Here is a 17,085-nt window from a genome sequence, read left to right on the forward strand (position 1 = left end):
GAATGGATTTTGATAACAGAGCTGTTAAAGCATTTATAAACAATTCTAATCAAGAGTTCAGTTCCAAACCCAGTAGCTTGGACTCATTCTCATTTAACATGGAGTTGATTATTTATTTTAATGGCAAAATCTTACCAGTCACATTCAACTAAACAAAAAGCCAGCTGCAAAGGCAGCAAGCAAGGGAGAAGACATGCATCAACCAAGAAGTTGCTGCCAAGCTAATACCAGTACATCCGCTATTATTCTTCCCTCCATAGCCAGGGCAAGAGACGTTTTAATTGTTTCTGCAAATTATCCCATTGGTCACTGCAAGTCACGGGTGTACAGAAAGAAGAACAATGATGCATAAAAAGGCAGCTGTAACTGACGATGTGAACAGTAACATACAGAAAGATCACTGACCACTGTGCCAGAAAAAAAAATAAAGAAAATTACTCAAAACCTATTGATTTTAGTTATGAATTGCAAAGGAATGATATGCTAGCCATTCAGTCTATGAAGTGACTTTTTTGCTAAAGGAACACTCTTCTTTGCTCCTATGCACCATAATAAAAACAGAGTTGTGAAAGCACACTGTAGGAAGACTGCATTTCATTTGGAGATGGTTACCAAGCAAATACCTGCTCCCAGCCCAGCATCCCCCACCCATTTAGAATATGCTACAGCACCTCTGATTTAATGAGACTAATATTTTTTAGAAATAGCTGATTTGTAATGTCATTAGTATGAGGAAAACATAACAAGCATCCTTTCGTTTTGGCACAAGCCACAATAAAATTTCCAGCCAGAAATTAGTAAACAACATTTTTTTTTTTCTTCTGCCTTTGAGAAAAACATGCTAACAGGCTAATTCTAGAGCTGGACGAACCTTCACTGCAGTTTTTACATCGCTCTGTTTCAGCTATGCTCTCATTGCTGTGGTGTTGGTTTGCCACAGCATAGACATCCATGTAGTCACGTTGTACTGACAAACATTTGCAGCAAAATAATTTCCAAGTGAAGGAGTATGTACCTACATTTTCAGTTCATATGCACGCATCTACCCACCAGAACTATCTACACGCTCATTCAGTTGGTGAACATGCAATTTCTTTAGCCAAAGTCAACCAAACAGCACAACCTGCTTAGCAAAGCTGCAAAAAATGTACCTGCGGCCACAGAAGTAAAGAACTATTGCAATACTGTTTGCAAGATAATTCTAAACAATGAAGAAATCTGAGGAAATAACAGCAAGAGGAGTGAATTTAATTGGTTATTCTGAAAGATCCAGTAACCAGGGACTACTTTCCTTTCCCGTGAAGTTTACATTCAAACTTATCTTATTGACTTCAGGAAGATTTTGTCAGCATTGTCTTTCAGCTAGCTTCTAAGTATTTGTGAAAGGATAATGATTCTTTATTTCAACTTCATCTACAGTTGACGTTCTTAATTCAGCTGACCACATTCAAAAGTCAAATGTGACTGTATCCACAGAAATTAGCTTTTTAAAAAAAATCATAAATTCATTTTGTTTTACATTACAGATTTAACACTGGACTCTTTTTATCACCACACATGGTCCACACAGGCAGAGAAATACAATGCTCCTCATAACTGGACCACAGATGTGCACACTTTAACAAGACTGCCCCATAGGCTATACAGTAGCTGCATTCAGTTGATCATTTACTGCAAACAGCTGTCCCCGACATGCAAACTCCACTCCCAATGATGGCTTTGTCATATGAACACCTATCTGCAATCACAAACATCAAGACCACCCAATTAATTTCATGTAGACTAACCACTAGGCACTAGAGGGTAAAATGATTAAGCAGCAATCAAACTAAACTGAATGTAAGCCAATACAGTTCAAACAAAAGATCTCAAAAGACCTATTACGGCCTTCATAGTTTAGTTTCTTAATTCAAAACCAAAATGGAATAGATATGAAGAGTTGGAAGAACAGAATACACCCTGAAGCCTCTAGTCTCTAGTTAAATCTCTATTCTGTGTACAGTGGGAATGTAAGGAGATGAAGAAAAATCTTCAAGAGAAAGCATTATATGGAAAAGAAAAATCAAAAAGAAGCAGATGAGAGTAACTTGTGACTTGGAAGAAAAACTGCAACATCCCTCTGCAAATAAATACAAGTCAAGTGTAACAGGAAAGCCACAAGAGATAAGGACCAGCATCTACTTCTCGTATAATGACGTCAGCTCATTCCTCACAGTCAGTGAGGTCAGCTTCAACTTCAATTCTAATAACAAGATGATGATGGGAAGGGAAAAGACCTATAAGCCCTCTCACCCTTCTCCTCCCTCTTCATTACTTCCAACCAATTCAGAGTAAATTTGCAAGTCATATTCTTTAGTAATACTTCCAATTGCTTAGATGAAAATTCTTCAAGTAATAGAAATTCAATTCCTTTCTTTGAGGGACAGCCTAATCGCTCAGCACTTAGCAATACTGCTGAATTGACCTATGTCAGACCCTTCCTCACACATGTCAAGTTTTCAGATACCACAGTTAGGAGAGCCCAGGGCAAATAGTGAGAAGGCAGGATCTCCTAATGTGGCCTTCCACAGTCAGGTTAGCATCGTGGAAAGGGAGAGGGAGGCTTTGATGACAATGTACACACGATTAACCTACAGGTATAACAGTCCAAAGGGTATTTTGGACTTATATACCTTAAATAACTTACGTCCAAAAGTGCATCTAGTTAGTCTCCTGAATCACTAGTCTCCTAAATTACTTTTAACAAACTAATTTAGTTTACAGTCACATTTGTGCAATTTATCTTGTATTAGCAAGACTGCAGTTTCATATGACTGACTCCACGAATATGGAACATGGAAAAGTCAAGAGAATATCTTGAATATTTATCGGTTAGGCAATAAACTCAAAACATTTATATTTATGCCAGCCTAAATAAATTTTGAAGCTCAAGAAAACAATGTTAAGAGTTCCAAAGAACTGAGGATCCACTGAAAGGAACATATTTCATTAGGACTCATTTTAAGGTTCTTCCAATTACACGCCGTTTACTGTTACAAATACATGAGGTTTGATTAAAAGAAAAGTATCAAACATTTTCCCAGTGATACAAAAGTTAATTCTGCTGGTTATGTCAATGGGTCTATACATTGTTCTTAATTATTAGTTCCAGGTTATTTTATCACAAGTTCAGACACAAAACAGTTATTTTCCCCACTGCACCCTCTCCACAAAACCTAGATCAATGCAAGCAAATATGGAATGTGCACAGCACCAATCCCAGGCAAAGATGTATGGGGGAAAATAGCAAAAGCATTTAACAGCAGAAACATTAAATTCCTGGGGAGTTCAAAAAAGGTTCCAGGGAATTCAAGACAAAAGTTAACATTGAATCTTCATGTACCAGGATGTACCCACTGACCTGGAACATGACTGTACAAAGTGTATGGCTGTGTTTTCTGTTGTGTTTTGTTTTAAAAACATCTACGAGTTGTATGTGTTGCAGCCATGCCAATCTTTCTAATCAAAAACTTTCCAGAAATGTGATGCCTACCAAAGGGACAAAGGCCCAAAGTAGCTTCTGGATACACCTCAGTTTAGCCAGTTTTGATTAGGACCAGTCATAGAAGAATGTGCCCAATCCATTGTTTGCCTTAAGTTTCTGGGACACTGTCAGGTATATGACAACATCAGGGAGGAATATTAAGAAAGGAATAAAGAAGGAAAGGGAAAAAAACATCACTATGGTCTATGGCATGGAGATGTTGACTGAGGAATGATATAGTTCACTGTCTCGTACATTTCAAGAACTAAAAGGCAAATGAAATTTTAGAAGCTTGTTTCAGAAAAAAAGATACCTGTTCACACAAAGTACAGTTAAATGGTGGAACTCATTACCACAGGACATAGTAGGTGCAAAAAGTGCATGTGGGTTCAGAAAAGATTAGCTAAATTCATAGAGCAAAACACTCACTACTAATCAGACAACTATTGAGTCAAATGGATTTCTGGTCTGACCCAATATGGTTTTTGCATCAAGCAACAGGCTGTACCACTTGCAGTCAGGTGGCTGGAAATAGTTCTAGAAATACTGGAAGTGTTTTCAGAAAAAAAACTGAATCAACTGTATGTATTTGCAGAGGTTAGCAGAAAATTCTGGGAGAGCATTATACAATATAGCAATAGACTTTTGGGATGCTTTGAGAGGGATCTTATTTTAAAGCAGCTTTTGAGACTGCACTGCTCACTGGAGCAAGCAGTAGCTTGGTAGGAAAGGTTATTTCCCATATGATCTAGAAAACATAAGCAGAGGTGAGGATTTAAATAAGACAAATAAACTACTCAGATCTACGACACTTTAAAGAAGTCTTGCTGGTAGCATATTTGGTGACATTTAGTAGTCAGGAAAGCTGGAGAGACCAAAGGCCGTGATCACAGCCAGGCACACAGTGTAGGCAGACACTATGTAAACTTCCCCAGGCAGTTCTGCCAACACATCTCAGCCCTAACATTCAGTGCTTATAACGATCCCATTTTGGCCCTCTCCTCAGCAACACTGAGGGCCACGTTTTTAAAAAGTCTAATTTAATGCTCATGAAGTTCCCATCTAGCCAACTGACTCAGCATATAGCCTGCGCAAACCAGGTACAGTGCAGTTATTTTCTGAATACCAGTTGTCACAATTAAATAGATGCACAATGGGAATTCCAGTTTCAACTTTGCAAAGCCTTCAGATATTGTCAGTTAAAAAAGCTAAAATAAAATGTTTCTTTCTACCTGCTAATCTTGTGACTCTCCCAAGGGATATGAAAACCAAGCTTCCTTTTTGCCAGCACGTGCATTATCACTAGCTTAAGAAATAATCCTGAATATTTTTTCCTTGTGGTGTATAAGTTAGATCAAAATCTAACTCTACCGCATCTCTGGGAACTGTGCAGTATTAGTAGCAGGGAAATAAACTAAACACAGAAAACAAAGATGATACAACTCAAAAACATGAAAGAAACATTAAGTACCATTTTATAAGTAGTTTTCCTGACCATGTCTTTAATACCTGTGTCATAGTTTATTCATCTATAAAATATTAATAACAAGGAATCTGAAGAGACTTAAGTAATTTATTATTTGTAGACCCCTTGCAGACACTCCACTGAATAACATATGTGCAAACTGGTGTTTTAGCTTCCATTTGGAGAACCTGACATTCAAAGTTATTGTAAAATTTGCCTTCCTTGGCAAAAAGTGAGAACACTTGCATTACATGAGGCTGAATTTCAGCTGTCAGAAGCTAACATGAACCTTTGCTGCTAGCCCTAAGAGTCATGTAATACATCGACGCATTACTGTGATTGGCACTGAAAATAAACCATCACTCTTCATACAATTCTTTTCACCCTCCTACTTTGCAACAAGTATAGAAGCAGTAAACAGACTTGATCACATACCTCTCCGAAGCTAAAAAGTTTAACACTACATGCCCACATCTCAGCTGATTACAGCCAACTCCATAGTAAATGTTATTGTTCTTTTTCATGAGCTAGCTGAGGTGCTACTGTAGATGTTGCTTAAGGTGCCCGAGTTAAGCATGGTAAGCTTAAGCAGTTTAACAGGATGTCTTTGCTAGTCCACTCAGGACACAGGAACTGTCGCATCAGCAACTGAACAGCTCAGCAAGCAGATACTGAGGTATAAAAACACCCTCTCTTAAGGATAATCTCTTGAGCTGGTATGTCAGGAGCTGAAAGGGGACATATGAACAAGCCCTGTTCTGTAATGCTGATCTGCCAGGCAATCTCTGCTACTGGCTGGCATGCTGGGTAAGGTGAATTCTATTTCCTACCCATTTGCTCATGGAGGGAACAAAGCCCTGCGATACTTGCTCTCCCCTTTATACTACAGCAATTACGTCAGAGGGCTTTGAGGCCATAGCATAGACTTACATCTCTGGGTGACCACATTCAGAGACCCCACAATCTGTGCCTTCCTGATCAGTCAGGTACTGATATTCCAGACCTTGCAATATAAAAATGTTTTAAACACAATGGATTCATTTAAGGTTTTTACAGCTTCACTTTTTATTATTTATAAAATTACTGTCATATGATACTCATAGCTCAAGAAAGAAAGAACTAGTAGATGGATATTCGTATTTCAGTATAGCATCTACAAACATTAATTATCCTCTATTATCATTAATCTGTCAGTACCTGCTTCTACCAGTTAATTCCTTTGACCTTCCCCAATCTGCACCTTGTTACTAAATGATGTTTCATGTTTGTAAGGACAGGAGACTCTGGCTGCTTGAAACTGGCAGCAAGTAATTTACATTTGGGCTTTGTTAAAATGACAGCAAGCATCATTGAGACCAAATGTAAAAGCCAGATTGGAGGAGGTTATAAAAAATTCAAGTGGCAAGCATTTTTCCTTTTATCTGACAGTTATTATTAAAAGGCCATATGTCATTCTGTAACACACAAAATTTAAACACAAGAGACAGAGGTAGAGTTCCACATTGTGAACAGAGTACCTTCCCTCTACAGATGGTCTACTTCCTACAGATGGGACAGAACTAAATTGAAGCTCTAACTGAACAGTTTCTCTATCAGCAGCCAAAGACAACACACATCCCCTCACTGTTGGATGCAATGCCTCAAAGGCAGTACCTCTGGCCAGGATACCCAATGTTGAGATGGTGCTGTTTTCAAATTGCTATAAATCCATCCCAGAAGTAGCACCTACACCCCCGTAAGCATGCCCAGCTACAGTAGTTGGAGCAGGAAATACACCTCCATAACTAAATCCTAGGATACTTTGAGGACTCATTCATTACCTGCAACTAAATTTGTATGTACATCTAACCTTAAAATTAGATAAGAAAGGCATGAAATGTTTCAATCAGGAAACACTAAATTTCAATAAAATCAAAGATATTTCTAAATAATTGAGAGGAAAAAAAGAACCTCAAAACATTTTCATCACAACTTAAGGCTGGCCTTACTTTGCACACCTTCAACACTAAGGCTGAAGACTTTTGTTTTAGAAATTTCATTCTCAGAAATTAACAAACAAAGGGCATTAATCATTAGTAAAAATGCACCACGGTCTTAGATATACTCACTTCTTTTATCCACAGCAATTTAGGTGGCTGCATTTCCACAGACATCACTCCCCCTACATAGCTCAAAACCCTGTGTTGCGTTGCATTGATGCACTCAACTTGACTGACTGCACGATGGTCCATCCACATAATAACATTCCTATAGTTTTGTCCTTGGGGGGAAAAAAAAAAGATATTATTTTAGGTCTGCTTTAACCCCACCTCAGTACTGTAAGTTACTAGACTCTAAGCTGCTTCACACTTTCACTTCTACATAGAAAACTCAAATTCTATTTGCGTTAATAATCCACAGTAGATATCTAAAGATAAAATTCTAGCCCTCTGAGCCAGCTTTAAGACAGGCTGAGCACTGACAATGCTGACTGAAACTGATCAGGCTTGTGAGCATCCAAGAACTTTGAAATGCCATGCTCCTATAGACTATATAGACTATATGTCACTCAAAGAACCCAAACTTTTTGACAAAGTACACATATTTAGTCAAAAATATAAAGAAGTATTTTGGTGACTAAGAACTAAAAATGTGACATCATCTGAGCAATTACGTTATAAACTGAAATTAACTCAGCTAGTCAGCTAGCTAGATAGTTACAGGGATTCTCCTTCCTCTTCTATTGTTATGAGAAAAACTACCCTAATTCCTTTCAGAAATACAGTTTCAGGGGAGTAATTTGCTGAAATGCTTTTATTTTGGATGTGCAATGAAAAAACATTTGACAAGTCTGCATAACACATGAGAACAAGAAGCAAAGAACATTTTATCAAAATTAACCTGCAGAGGACCTGCTAGACAGGTGGAACAGTAATCCAGATGACACTTCAGGTTCCTCTCTTGCTAAGTACACTGCACACTCAACTTCATGACAGAGCCACTCATGCATAATCTTGAAAATATACTCCAAGACAAGGCAGAAGTATGAGGTACACCAGTATTTCTAACATGGATTCAAATACAACTTAGAACTAAAAGACTACCTGAAACCAGACCATTGCAAGCCCATACCAGTGTGACAGTATTGAATACATTCTTGTCTTTTTATTTAACAACACCACTGTGTAAACTCAAAGTTCTTGAGGATATCAGAGAATAAAAAATGAGAACTGAATTTGACTCAATAGACCAAAATAGCCCCAGACATCATTAGGCATTGAACAGATTGTAAGAGACTCTCAAACTGAAAAACAAATAACCTCATCTAAATTTAGCGAAGGACATTTTGGGGGCAAAGCTGGTTTTTTGAGAAGGATAGGAGGAGATGACAAATATATCTGAGAACAGAAAGGGAACATCAACAGAATTGTGATTATGGCTCCGTAACTACTGATTTAGCACACACCTAATCTTATATGGGATTCACTGAAAAACAGTGCATCACAGACTTCTTGAGTCTTCTGAATCAGCTACTCAAAAACTAATAAAAAAATTAAAATTTTTAGAAAAAGGTCACAGGCTGTTTCTGAAGTTTAGTACTGTCCTAAACAAAGACAGAACACTAGTGTAATAAAATACAGAAGCTGAACCTCTTGCCTGCAGCTCCATGACAGAGTAAGCAGTTAGACTATACTAACACTACATTTTTAGTATTCCTTTAGCTAGTGTGGACGGGCATTTATACACACTATGAAAGTCATGATTAGTAAAGTCTGAAGGAGAAAACATGCACAAAAGAAAAATGAGCATAGATTTCTCTAAGAAGCAGTCTCTCTGAGCCAAGATGAATGAATTCGATCTTAGGATGCCAAACATTTAGCCAAACAGTAAGTAATTCTCATCTCAAATCTAATTTTGCAGTAGAATTAAAATAGTAAAACCAGAAAAAAAATCCTCTTGTAAAAAAGATTTTCCATCATCTATATCTCCAAGAGTCAACCCCATAACTTGGTATTTGGATGAAATTGTAAGTTCATTCACGCCAGTGGCAAACATACACAGTAACACCAATTTTTGTGCCGGAGTCCTACCTTCACAGTTGACTGCCAAAGGTTGGAACTGTTTATCCACAACAACAAGGGAACATGTAGCATCAAAACCAACCCCTCGAATCCGGCTGGCATCTACTCCACAGACAACTTTCTGCAAATATACAAAACACACATGAACACAAACATATCCATATATATGTATGTACCATGTGAACTAATGAGTACAGAAAATGACTTACAAATTAGAAATGCAAGCTCAAACTCCAAAATTTTTGAGATTCGGTATTCTTTAACATCTCTAATCAAAAATAGACCAAATTACCAAAAATTCTTTGGTTTTCAAAACTGAATTCAAAGGTCCATGGAAAGTTCTTTAATAGCTTTTTAATCTTACTAGCTACAGCCCTGGATGAAAGCAGGAAGCACAAAAATATCAGAAAATAAAGGTAGCAGAAAACTAGCAACGTTCATTTTCTCTCTTTTCTAAAAGCTTGGAGTTGAGCTCCATGTGAAGCATGGACACAGGATTAGGGCCAAGTGTTTCCATCAGTTACTTCACTCAGTTCCCACCTGTGGAAGCAACGATCTTCTAGAATTGCTTTGGTAATATTGTGCCACAGCTTTTTATCTTGCAATAGTGAAGGGTCCCAAAAATAAAGTTCGTCAAAATCTGTAGCGGAGATAATGCACACCTTTTCAAAAGCTCTGCTACCAAGAGTTTGGATAGCATACTTTTTGGAAGATTTTCCAAAAAAAATCACCACCCAAAAGGTCTGAACTTCATGGCTTCCAGCACCACTGGAAAAAAAACCACAACACCCTCATGGATTAAGTGCCAAGTGAGGTTGCAAGACACCTAAAATGTAACGCAGTAATAAATTGCCACTTCTCAGCAACAATAAAAATATCATTATTTTAATCAGTACTATAACAAAAGACACTCACTAGACTTGCTACAGTGCCAGTCTCTTACTGGCTCTGTAAAGCTATAGTTTCAGAGACCATATTTTATTGCTTACATATAAGAGACTGTATTTAAAGAGGTCCAGAGCAAGAACAAAGCAATTCACAACGAGAAAAATCAAGTAAGCAGAATAAAAGACTTGTTCTGCTTTAACATCAAGCTGTTCTTCCCCATCACTCCTGTCACTGCCTTCTTTTCCCTCCTTCCCCCTCACCTCATCTCCTTCATCTCAGGGCATTTCTGCAGAGCCAAGCTCATGAATGTTTGAAAAGGCTGATCAATAACAAGAGAATGGGTGAACTGTCCATCTGCAAATTACCAAGCATGTCATGAATATTTAAAAAGCCAACCTTAGAACATGCAGCAGGCTGAGGCTTTATTAAGAAGGATGAAATGGCCTACGTGTGCACTGCCAAGCAAGGTCACTAATTTACTTTTACCACCAGCATGTACAGGCAGATCGCTGGATCAGAGGGTACAAATTTTCCCTTATAGTAGGGTTTATTTCAATGTGGTTTTATGTTTGATACTACCCACAAATGTATATAATTTATTTTGGTCTTATAATACTGGACAGGCATCTTAATTAGGATCACAGGTGACAGACATTATGTTAGGCACCATCCACAAAACAGATTACAACTTCTCTACAATAAATGCGCCTTTGTGACTCCAGAGCAGCACAATGCACATCTTTAAATATATGCATTACCAGGTTCTGAGCAACCTCGACTCCTCAAAGAACTGTCTCATGGCTAGAACATACACCAGTGAAACAAAACCCACAGATGTCAATCCTGAAGGCAGTGGGTAAGTCCTCCTCCTGAGCTAACAGTGCAAAGGAAGGCCTTTCATTCAATTCGCAGTTGTAGCACAAGCTTTTTTCAGTCTGGCCTTCAGCTCCTCACCTATATAACAGACATTGTGAGGCTACATCAGCCATATCCTAAAGGTGTGTTTAATACACAAAGACAGTTACAAGTTATACAGTAATACAGCATGCACAGAACTGGATATTAAAGGCCAGTGACTGGAAGGCCTTAAACTTTCAAAACTTGAAGAGCTACCTGCAACACATATCTCCTTCATTTTGTTTTTCTTCGCATACCTTTGTGACCAAGCAACAAGCAGCCCATATGTCAGCAGAGGATTGCTCATAGTGGTCTGGCTGGGGCTCCCAAATTTGGATTGGCTGATCAGCATGTGCCACTACTGTCCCAAACTCGTCTACCAAAGCCGCACGAACACTTGCTGAACCAACATCAATTCCAACATAGTATTTTAATGGAGCCTGCTTCTTACTGTGCATTTTTAATAAAACCTGTTGGTGGAAAATAAAAAAAAAGGGGGTAAAAACAGATAAAATGACTGACGATGGAAAGCTGTGCTGAACAGGACAGGAGAGATGCTGTGCAGGCACTTTGCTTGATAACTCGTTTTTGCAGCAAGTCTTCACCTGGCATTATTTAATTAATTTGAGTTTTCAAGTCTTGCATTACTTGTACTTTTTTTCTTCAAATATTTGTATATAAGTTGCATGGTACTAGAGGTACCTGAAAAGCAATTTGTCAATTTGCATGTAAGAATATGCATGCCATGATAAAGTTCATGGCCTCATACAGTCAAGGAATCGAGCTGTGGTCATATGGTATCATGTCTACATAAAGGGAAAAAGAGGGAAGGAGATAGGAAGGGAAGGAAAAGGTACAGTTCCAAACTCAGTGGCAGTCAGGAGTTGGTGGCTTTACACAGAAGGGGAATTGCAATCCAGGGACTCCAAGGTTTTCCTGAATTCTGGCAGATGGAGAAGCTGCTGATGACTGTTAAGTTGGATTCACCTCTGGACAAGACAGCAAGTACCACCACAGATATGTCATTGCCTCAATGCAAAAAAATTATACTCCTGAAGCAGTGAAAAGGGTGGTGTGCCTAACTCCACTGACCCCTGAACTGAAGAGGAACGAGGAGCCAAGAGCTGCTGCCTCCCATAGAGCCAACCAGCTAATGAGTGGCATATTACTGCTGAATGAGACAGTGAGTCAGGCTGAATTTCTGCAGAATCTGAAAACAGTTTCCCCTCCCAAGAAAAGTAGTGTGATGCTGATAATTAAAATAAGCAAGTGATAATCTAGCACATATTACCCAATTTTGAGCCCTGCAAAGAAAAAAACAACACCTGAAAAACAAACTGGTTTGGTTTTTAAGAGCTATCCACCATCAATCCACACAATTTTAAAGATTCAGAAAATAATGTGCTGAAAATGTGTTGAGTTACGAGAGCATCCCAGGAAATCTCTGCCTACTCTCTGACAATCTGTAAGAACAAAGTGAGATTAAGTTAATTGATTTAATTATTCACAATGAGTTGCTTACTTCACTATATTATGTTTAACTATTTGACATTTAATGCAGTGACAAATGCACTGTACTTAATTTCTCACAGTTTGTCCTTGATCAAGCTGGGAGCATGCTAAGTAAGAAGCGATACATAGTATTTAAAATGTCAGACTAGTATCAAGTTTAGTGCTTGTATGAATCTCCTAATCAGCCTCTAAAACACACAAAACTCAGCTGATGCATAGTTTCTGATTTCCAGAAAATGTATGGATCAATTATAATTTGATGAATACACAGTATTTACTGAGCACCAAAATGGCTCTACTTAAAAACAGCCCATCTCTCCCAAAGACGTTACATGGATTACTTCTGTGTATGGAAGATGGGTTGTTTAGAGGGAGGGACATAGGCAAGGGGGGAAAGATTTGGAAAGTACTGCTTAGTAAAACAGTTCACATTTCAAATTAATCCTTTTTTTTTTTTAAATAACTAGAGTTTAGTGGCAAAGTATACCAAAAGCCTGATAGAAAAAGCAGTGGAACAGAAAACGGTGAAAGTTCTCTTTCTACCTTCAGACAACAACAGCTGATCATATAGCCAAGTAAATTGTACTCAATTTTGGAAGCAATGTTTTTTACTTGTTTCATTTCTACAAGACAGAAAACCAAGCCTTTTTTTTTTTTCCCTGAAATATCTTGAGTACAGGTTGAGATCCATCCTTGAGTGGAAGTTCGAACATAGTGTTGGCACAATGTAAGTGGCTGTTCACATCTATGGTTGGCTTGTAACCACTGCTGTTGATGGCTATTACAAATCACTGAGGGTTAGAGGTAGCAGGTGAAATAAAGAAGAAAAAAGGGGGGGGGAAAAGTCAGTCCCCTATCTCAGAAAACTCCAAGTATCATCCCAGATAATAATTAAGCAGTGTAACAGTTGAATTAGGACAAAGTTTCACTTGCACTTAAAACAGCATCAGCCAACACCTTGGCTAAAGAAAACTACCCAGCTTCCCCTCATCCTACCCCTTAAATGGTTCATGGAAATGTGGTTAGTCTGTGGAGATCTGTTATCACAACCTGTCCCATACAATAATTTTGTACTGCCTGCATCTGTCATTTCATGCTCAGACTACCACTGCTGGGGGCCAGGGACTATTTTTTTTGTTCTTCGGTTGGACAGCATTAGCATGAGGGAGTTCTGTCCATCACTAAAGCACCTAAGCAGCCCAGTACAAACCAAAGCAGTTATCACACCACATTCTGCATGCACCATGGCAGGGTCACTAGAGGAAGTTGTACAGATCATTAGCTTCTAACAATATCAGAAACTAGAAAAAACTCAAAGCTATAGAGCATATTGTGGTACTGATGGAAATACTAGCTACTCTGAGCATTCTGATTCTGCCCAGTAAATTAGGTGCAGTACACACTAATCATGTTAAGCAAGGTCATCTGTTCAAGTGACGAGCAATCAGCTAAAAATAATGGTGTGCCATGAGTCTAACACCTAGGAATATTGGCAAGAAAGCTCGCTTTATTTTCTTGGCCCTGGCTCTATGACCTGGTCAGACTAACAAAAGCTAATGTCTCTGTCACAGGGAGGACAATTCTCCTGATATCAGTGATTAATACTGCATCTGTCAGCTGGGGATACTTACAGCACTCTGCATCCTCCTCTTAGCCCTTGGCTGTAGAAGCAGTTTTAAGACATTCTTTTCAACAGATGATGTTCACTTCTTAATTTTGCACTCCATCTCCCCAAAGCTTAAAAGGCTGGTTGCAGATGCTGCTAGCTACTTGTAAGAAATTTTACTATAAAGAAATTGCATAAGACTGTTCCTGATACTATATCACAAATTTCCCTGTTTTTCCTCATTTCGGCACTGCCTTTAGCTGCTGACTTACAAAAAGAGAATAAACCACAAGCTGCAAAGCAGATTTAGGGTTTTTTTAAACGTAGGCAAATCTTTCTTACTTGCTTTTCACAAAATACAAATAGCAAAAGGAGTATTTTACATCCTGCCTCCTTCTCACACACACACAATATTACTCTAAATTTTTATTTCTCTTCCCTGTATGGCAGCCTTGATTTTAGCTCATTAATGTGTTTTTGCTACTTAGAGAACAAGCTTAACAGATGTTAGAGAATTAAGCTCACAGTACCTCCTACTCAGCACTTAAAATTATGGCTTTGCATCGGATTCTTCCCACAAACATTTGAAACCTGGAACCCAATCAGCCCATGTAATGTTTACTTTCCTTTTTCCTTACTAAGCAACCAGGATGCGCATGTGTGAGTGACTGCGCAGGAAGCAGAGTTTGTTTATATGCTCAAGCAGTACATATCAGTCTATGCATATCCACTATTTTATTTCTGTATATCTGTGGACAACTAGCAAGAAAGAGTTAAGTGACAGAGTCCAAAAACAAGAACCACAAACCTATTTAAACTAGTCTCTCTCTGGGTAAAGCTCACGTAGATTTACAAATACTTCAGTATCTTACAAAAAAAGGCTAAAAGTAAATATTAATCCTTTTTTCAAGCACAGCGAGCACTAAGTTACTGAGGCTGTTCAAAGTATAGCGTCTCTGCAATAAGATCTGATCTGCTTGCAAAAACATCATTTGATGCCAAGGGTTTTTCTGGAATACCAATCACTTGGTATGCCACCTACTTGTCAACCGGATCCACAAAAAGCACTATCATCTCTAGGTCATAAGTGTCACCAATTAGGGACTCTGCCTAAAGGTATTTCTTGAGAACCTAAGAACTCAGCAGTGAGGTTGGTGGAAAATATTTAGCCAAAGTACTTTATTAAGAATTTAAAGAGCACTGCTGTCATTCAGTTTTATTTACAAAAGATTCCTTTGGTACAAGAGGAGGCTCCAAATCGGAAATTAAGAAACTCTTTAATGCAGTTGAGACGTAGAGGAAGTTCCCAGCACAAACTTCCTGCTTTGGAATCCAGACACGAACATTCATTGCCATGTGCAAATAAAATTTTGTTGTGCAATTAAAACTTTGTTTGGGATTTTCTATCTACTGGATTCTTAGCATACAGGTTCTGCAGTTGATACAATCATGAGAAAAACAGCGAACCAGAAAAATGCTTGAAATAAAAAGTCCTAAAGGTCCAGTCAGGCAGCTCAATTCCTTGAGCGCAATATTCCTAACAAGACACCAAAATATTTGATGCATGGATGATGCATGTTTATGGATTTCCCAAGTCATGGAAAGCAGTGGTGATAATACCACTACCTTTTATACTCCTGAAGTATCTAACTCAGGAAGCCTGGCTTCTTACAGCCAAGAAAAAAGGCCCCCAAAACTTCAATACAGCTTTGTCTGTCCATGGCAGGATTAGGGCCTCATATTTATAACTTATTATTTGAATTTGCAAACAGAGAGAGAGAGAAAAAATAATTTTTAAAAGACATGTCCAGCTTGACCATAGGACAAGAAGCCAAAATTCCCTCCAAGCACTAAAACAGCAACGGCCTCTTTCTTTGCAAATCACAGCAGGGACAGAATGGCTTTTCAAACAAGCATTTATGATCAAAGGGCTGCAGAATATGATAAATATTTATATGGCCCATTAAATAATAGTCTGTATAAATATTTTTCAAAATGTGCGTGCTGGAAACCACAGACTTCCCAGTTTATCCTTAAACAAATGGGCTAGCTTTCCCACATAGGCAATGAAAAAAAAGGAGGGGTGAAACTGTCATTTGCAAAAATATTTCTTTAAAAAAAGAAAATCCTTAACATTGTTTACTTTAATTTAAAATGAATGACTAAGTAACCAGATGACTGTTTCATTACAACTAACTACTAAACTCAGTTTGTCCTACCTTACTTCATGGTTATCAAATTGCCAGGACGTACCTTTCTGTTAAAGCTACAGTACTGGAAGGCTGCACACTCACATGCACGCAGGATGAAGCTCAGCAGAAGTATTTATCAGCGGCAAGTATAGATTTTGTGGTATTGTGTGCTTAAATACAAGGAATTATGAAGGACTGGCACGTCTGTTTTAAACTTTGATCTTTGGAATGCTGCAGGCTGCCCAGACCCAGAGATCATGGATAAACAGTATGTTTTCAGCAGTGTAGCTGTGCTTTTCTATGGATTACCGAGAAAAAGATTAACAGGCTCAAATTAGGCTTCATAATCTTAGCGTGAAAAGATCTAAATATGTTAAATAAAAGCTGCTTTTCAATTGTAGAAAGGCGATAAAATGAAAGAAGCATTTTTGACATTATATTGGAAATTCAGCACTTTATTGGCTTTCTAGGGTTACAGTAAACTAACAAAACTGGTGGTGGTAGAGTGGCAATCCCTTCTTGAAGACAGTGAACTCCCTTTCCTCTTCCAGGATCTTTAATTCCTGTTTGGATGTGAAGAGACAAAGAAGGCACATGTCTGTGTGGGAGAGTGGTGGCAGATGGGGAATTCTAACACTGCGTTGAAGGGCAGTACTAATATAGAATAATACCCTTAAATGCCCAAGGGACTATGCTATAACTATCAACAAGCATTTATTTTTCAGCTACCCAACAGCAAGCAAAACAAAAACAAGGAACAAAAGCACACCTCATCTCTCCTTTTCCCTTCCCAAAACAGAAACACGTACATGCAGGAGATCTCTCAGTCTTTGGAATGTGAGGACTGTGTTAACAATAACAAAACAGGAATAAATAAAAACCAAGCTGGAGAAAGTATGCTTCTTCACTAAAAAACAAAATCCATTCTCTGGTAAATTCTG

General features: G+C 38.2%; 1 protein-coding gene across 6 annotated transcripts in view; it reads right to left on the reverse strand.

Moving 5' to 3' along the window:
- The window catches only part of FGGY (FGGY carbohydrate kinase domain containing), a 145,805-nt gene that overhangs the window by 122,269 nt on the left and 6,451 nt on the right, over positions 1 to 17,085 (reverse strand). For 3 of the 6 annotated variants that reach the window (XM_076340055.1, XM_076340057.1, XM_076340059.1), the window contains exons 2-4: positions 11,092 to 11,304; positions 9,059 to 9,170; positions 7,097 to 7,248 (exon numbers count right to left, since the gene is read on the reverse strand). In XM_076340055.1, the coding sequence (XP_076196170.1) occupies positions 7,097 to 7,248; positions 9,059 to 9,170; positions 11,092 to 11,292 (465 nt within the window). In that variant the 5' untranslated portion in view covers positions 11,293 to 11,304. Of the gene's footprint in view, positions 1 to 7,096; positions 7,249 to 9,058; positions 9,171 to 11,091; positions 11,305 to 16,205; positions 16,312 to 17,085 lie in introns of those variants that run through there. The other 3 variants (XM_076340056.1, XM_076340060.1, XM_076340061.1) reach the window with 3 other exon arrangements.

Source organism: Aptenodytes patagonicus, chromosome 5 (genome assembly GCF_965638725.1).
Source record: "Aptenodytes patagonicus chromosome 5, bAptPat1.pri.cur, whole genome shotgun sequence".
In the NCBI taxonomy this organism is placed as follows: Eukaryota; Metazoa; Chordata; class Aves; order Sphenisciformes; family Spheniscidae; genus Aptenodytes; species Aptenodytes patagonicus.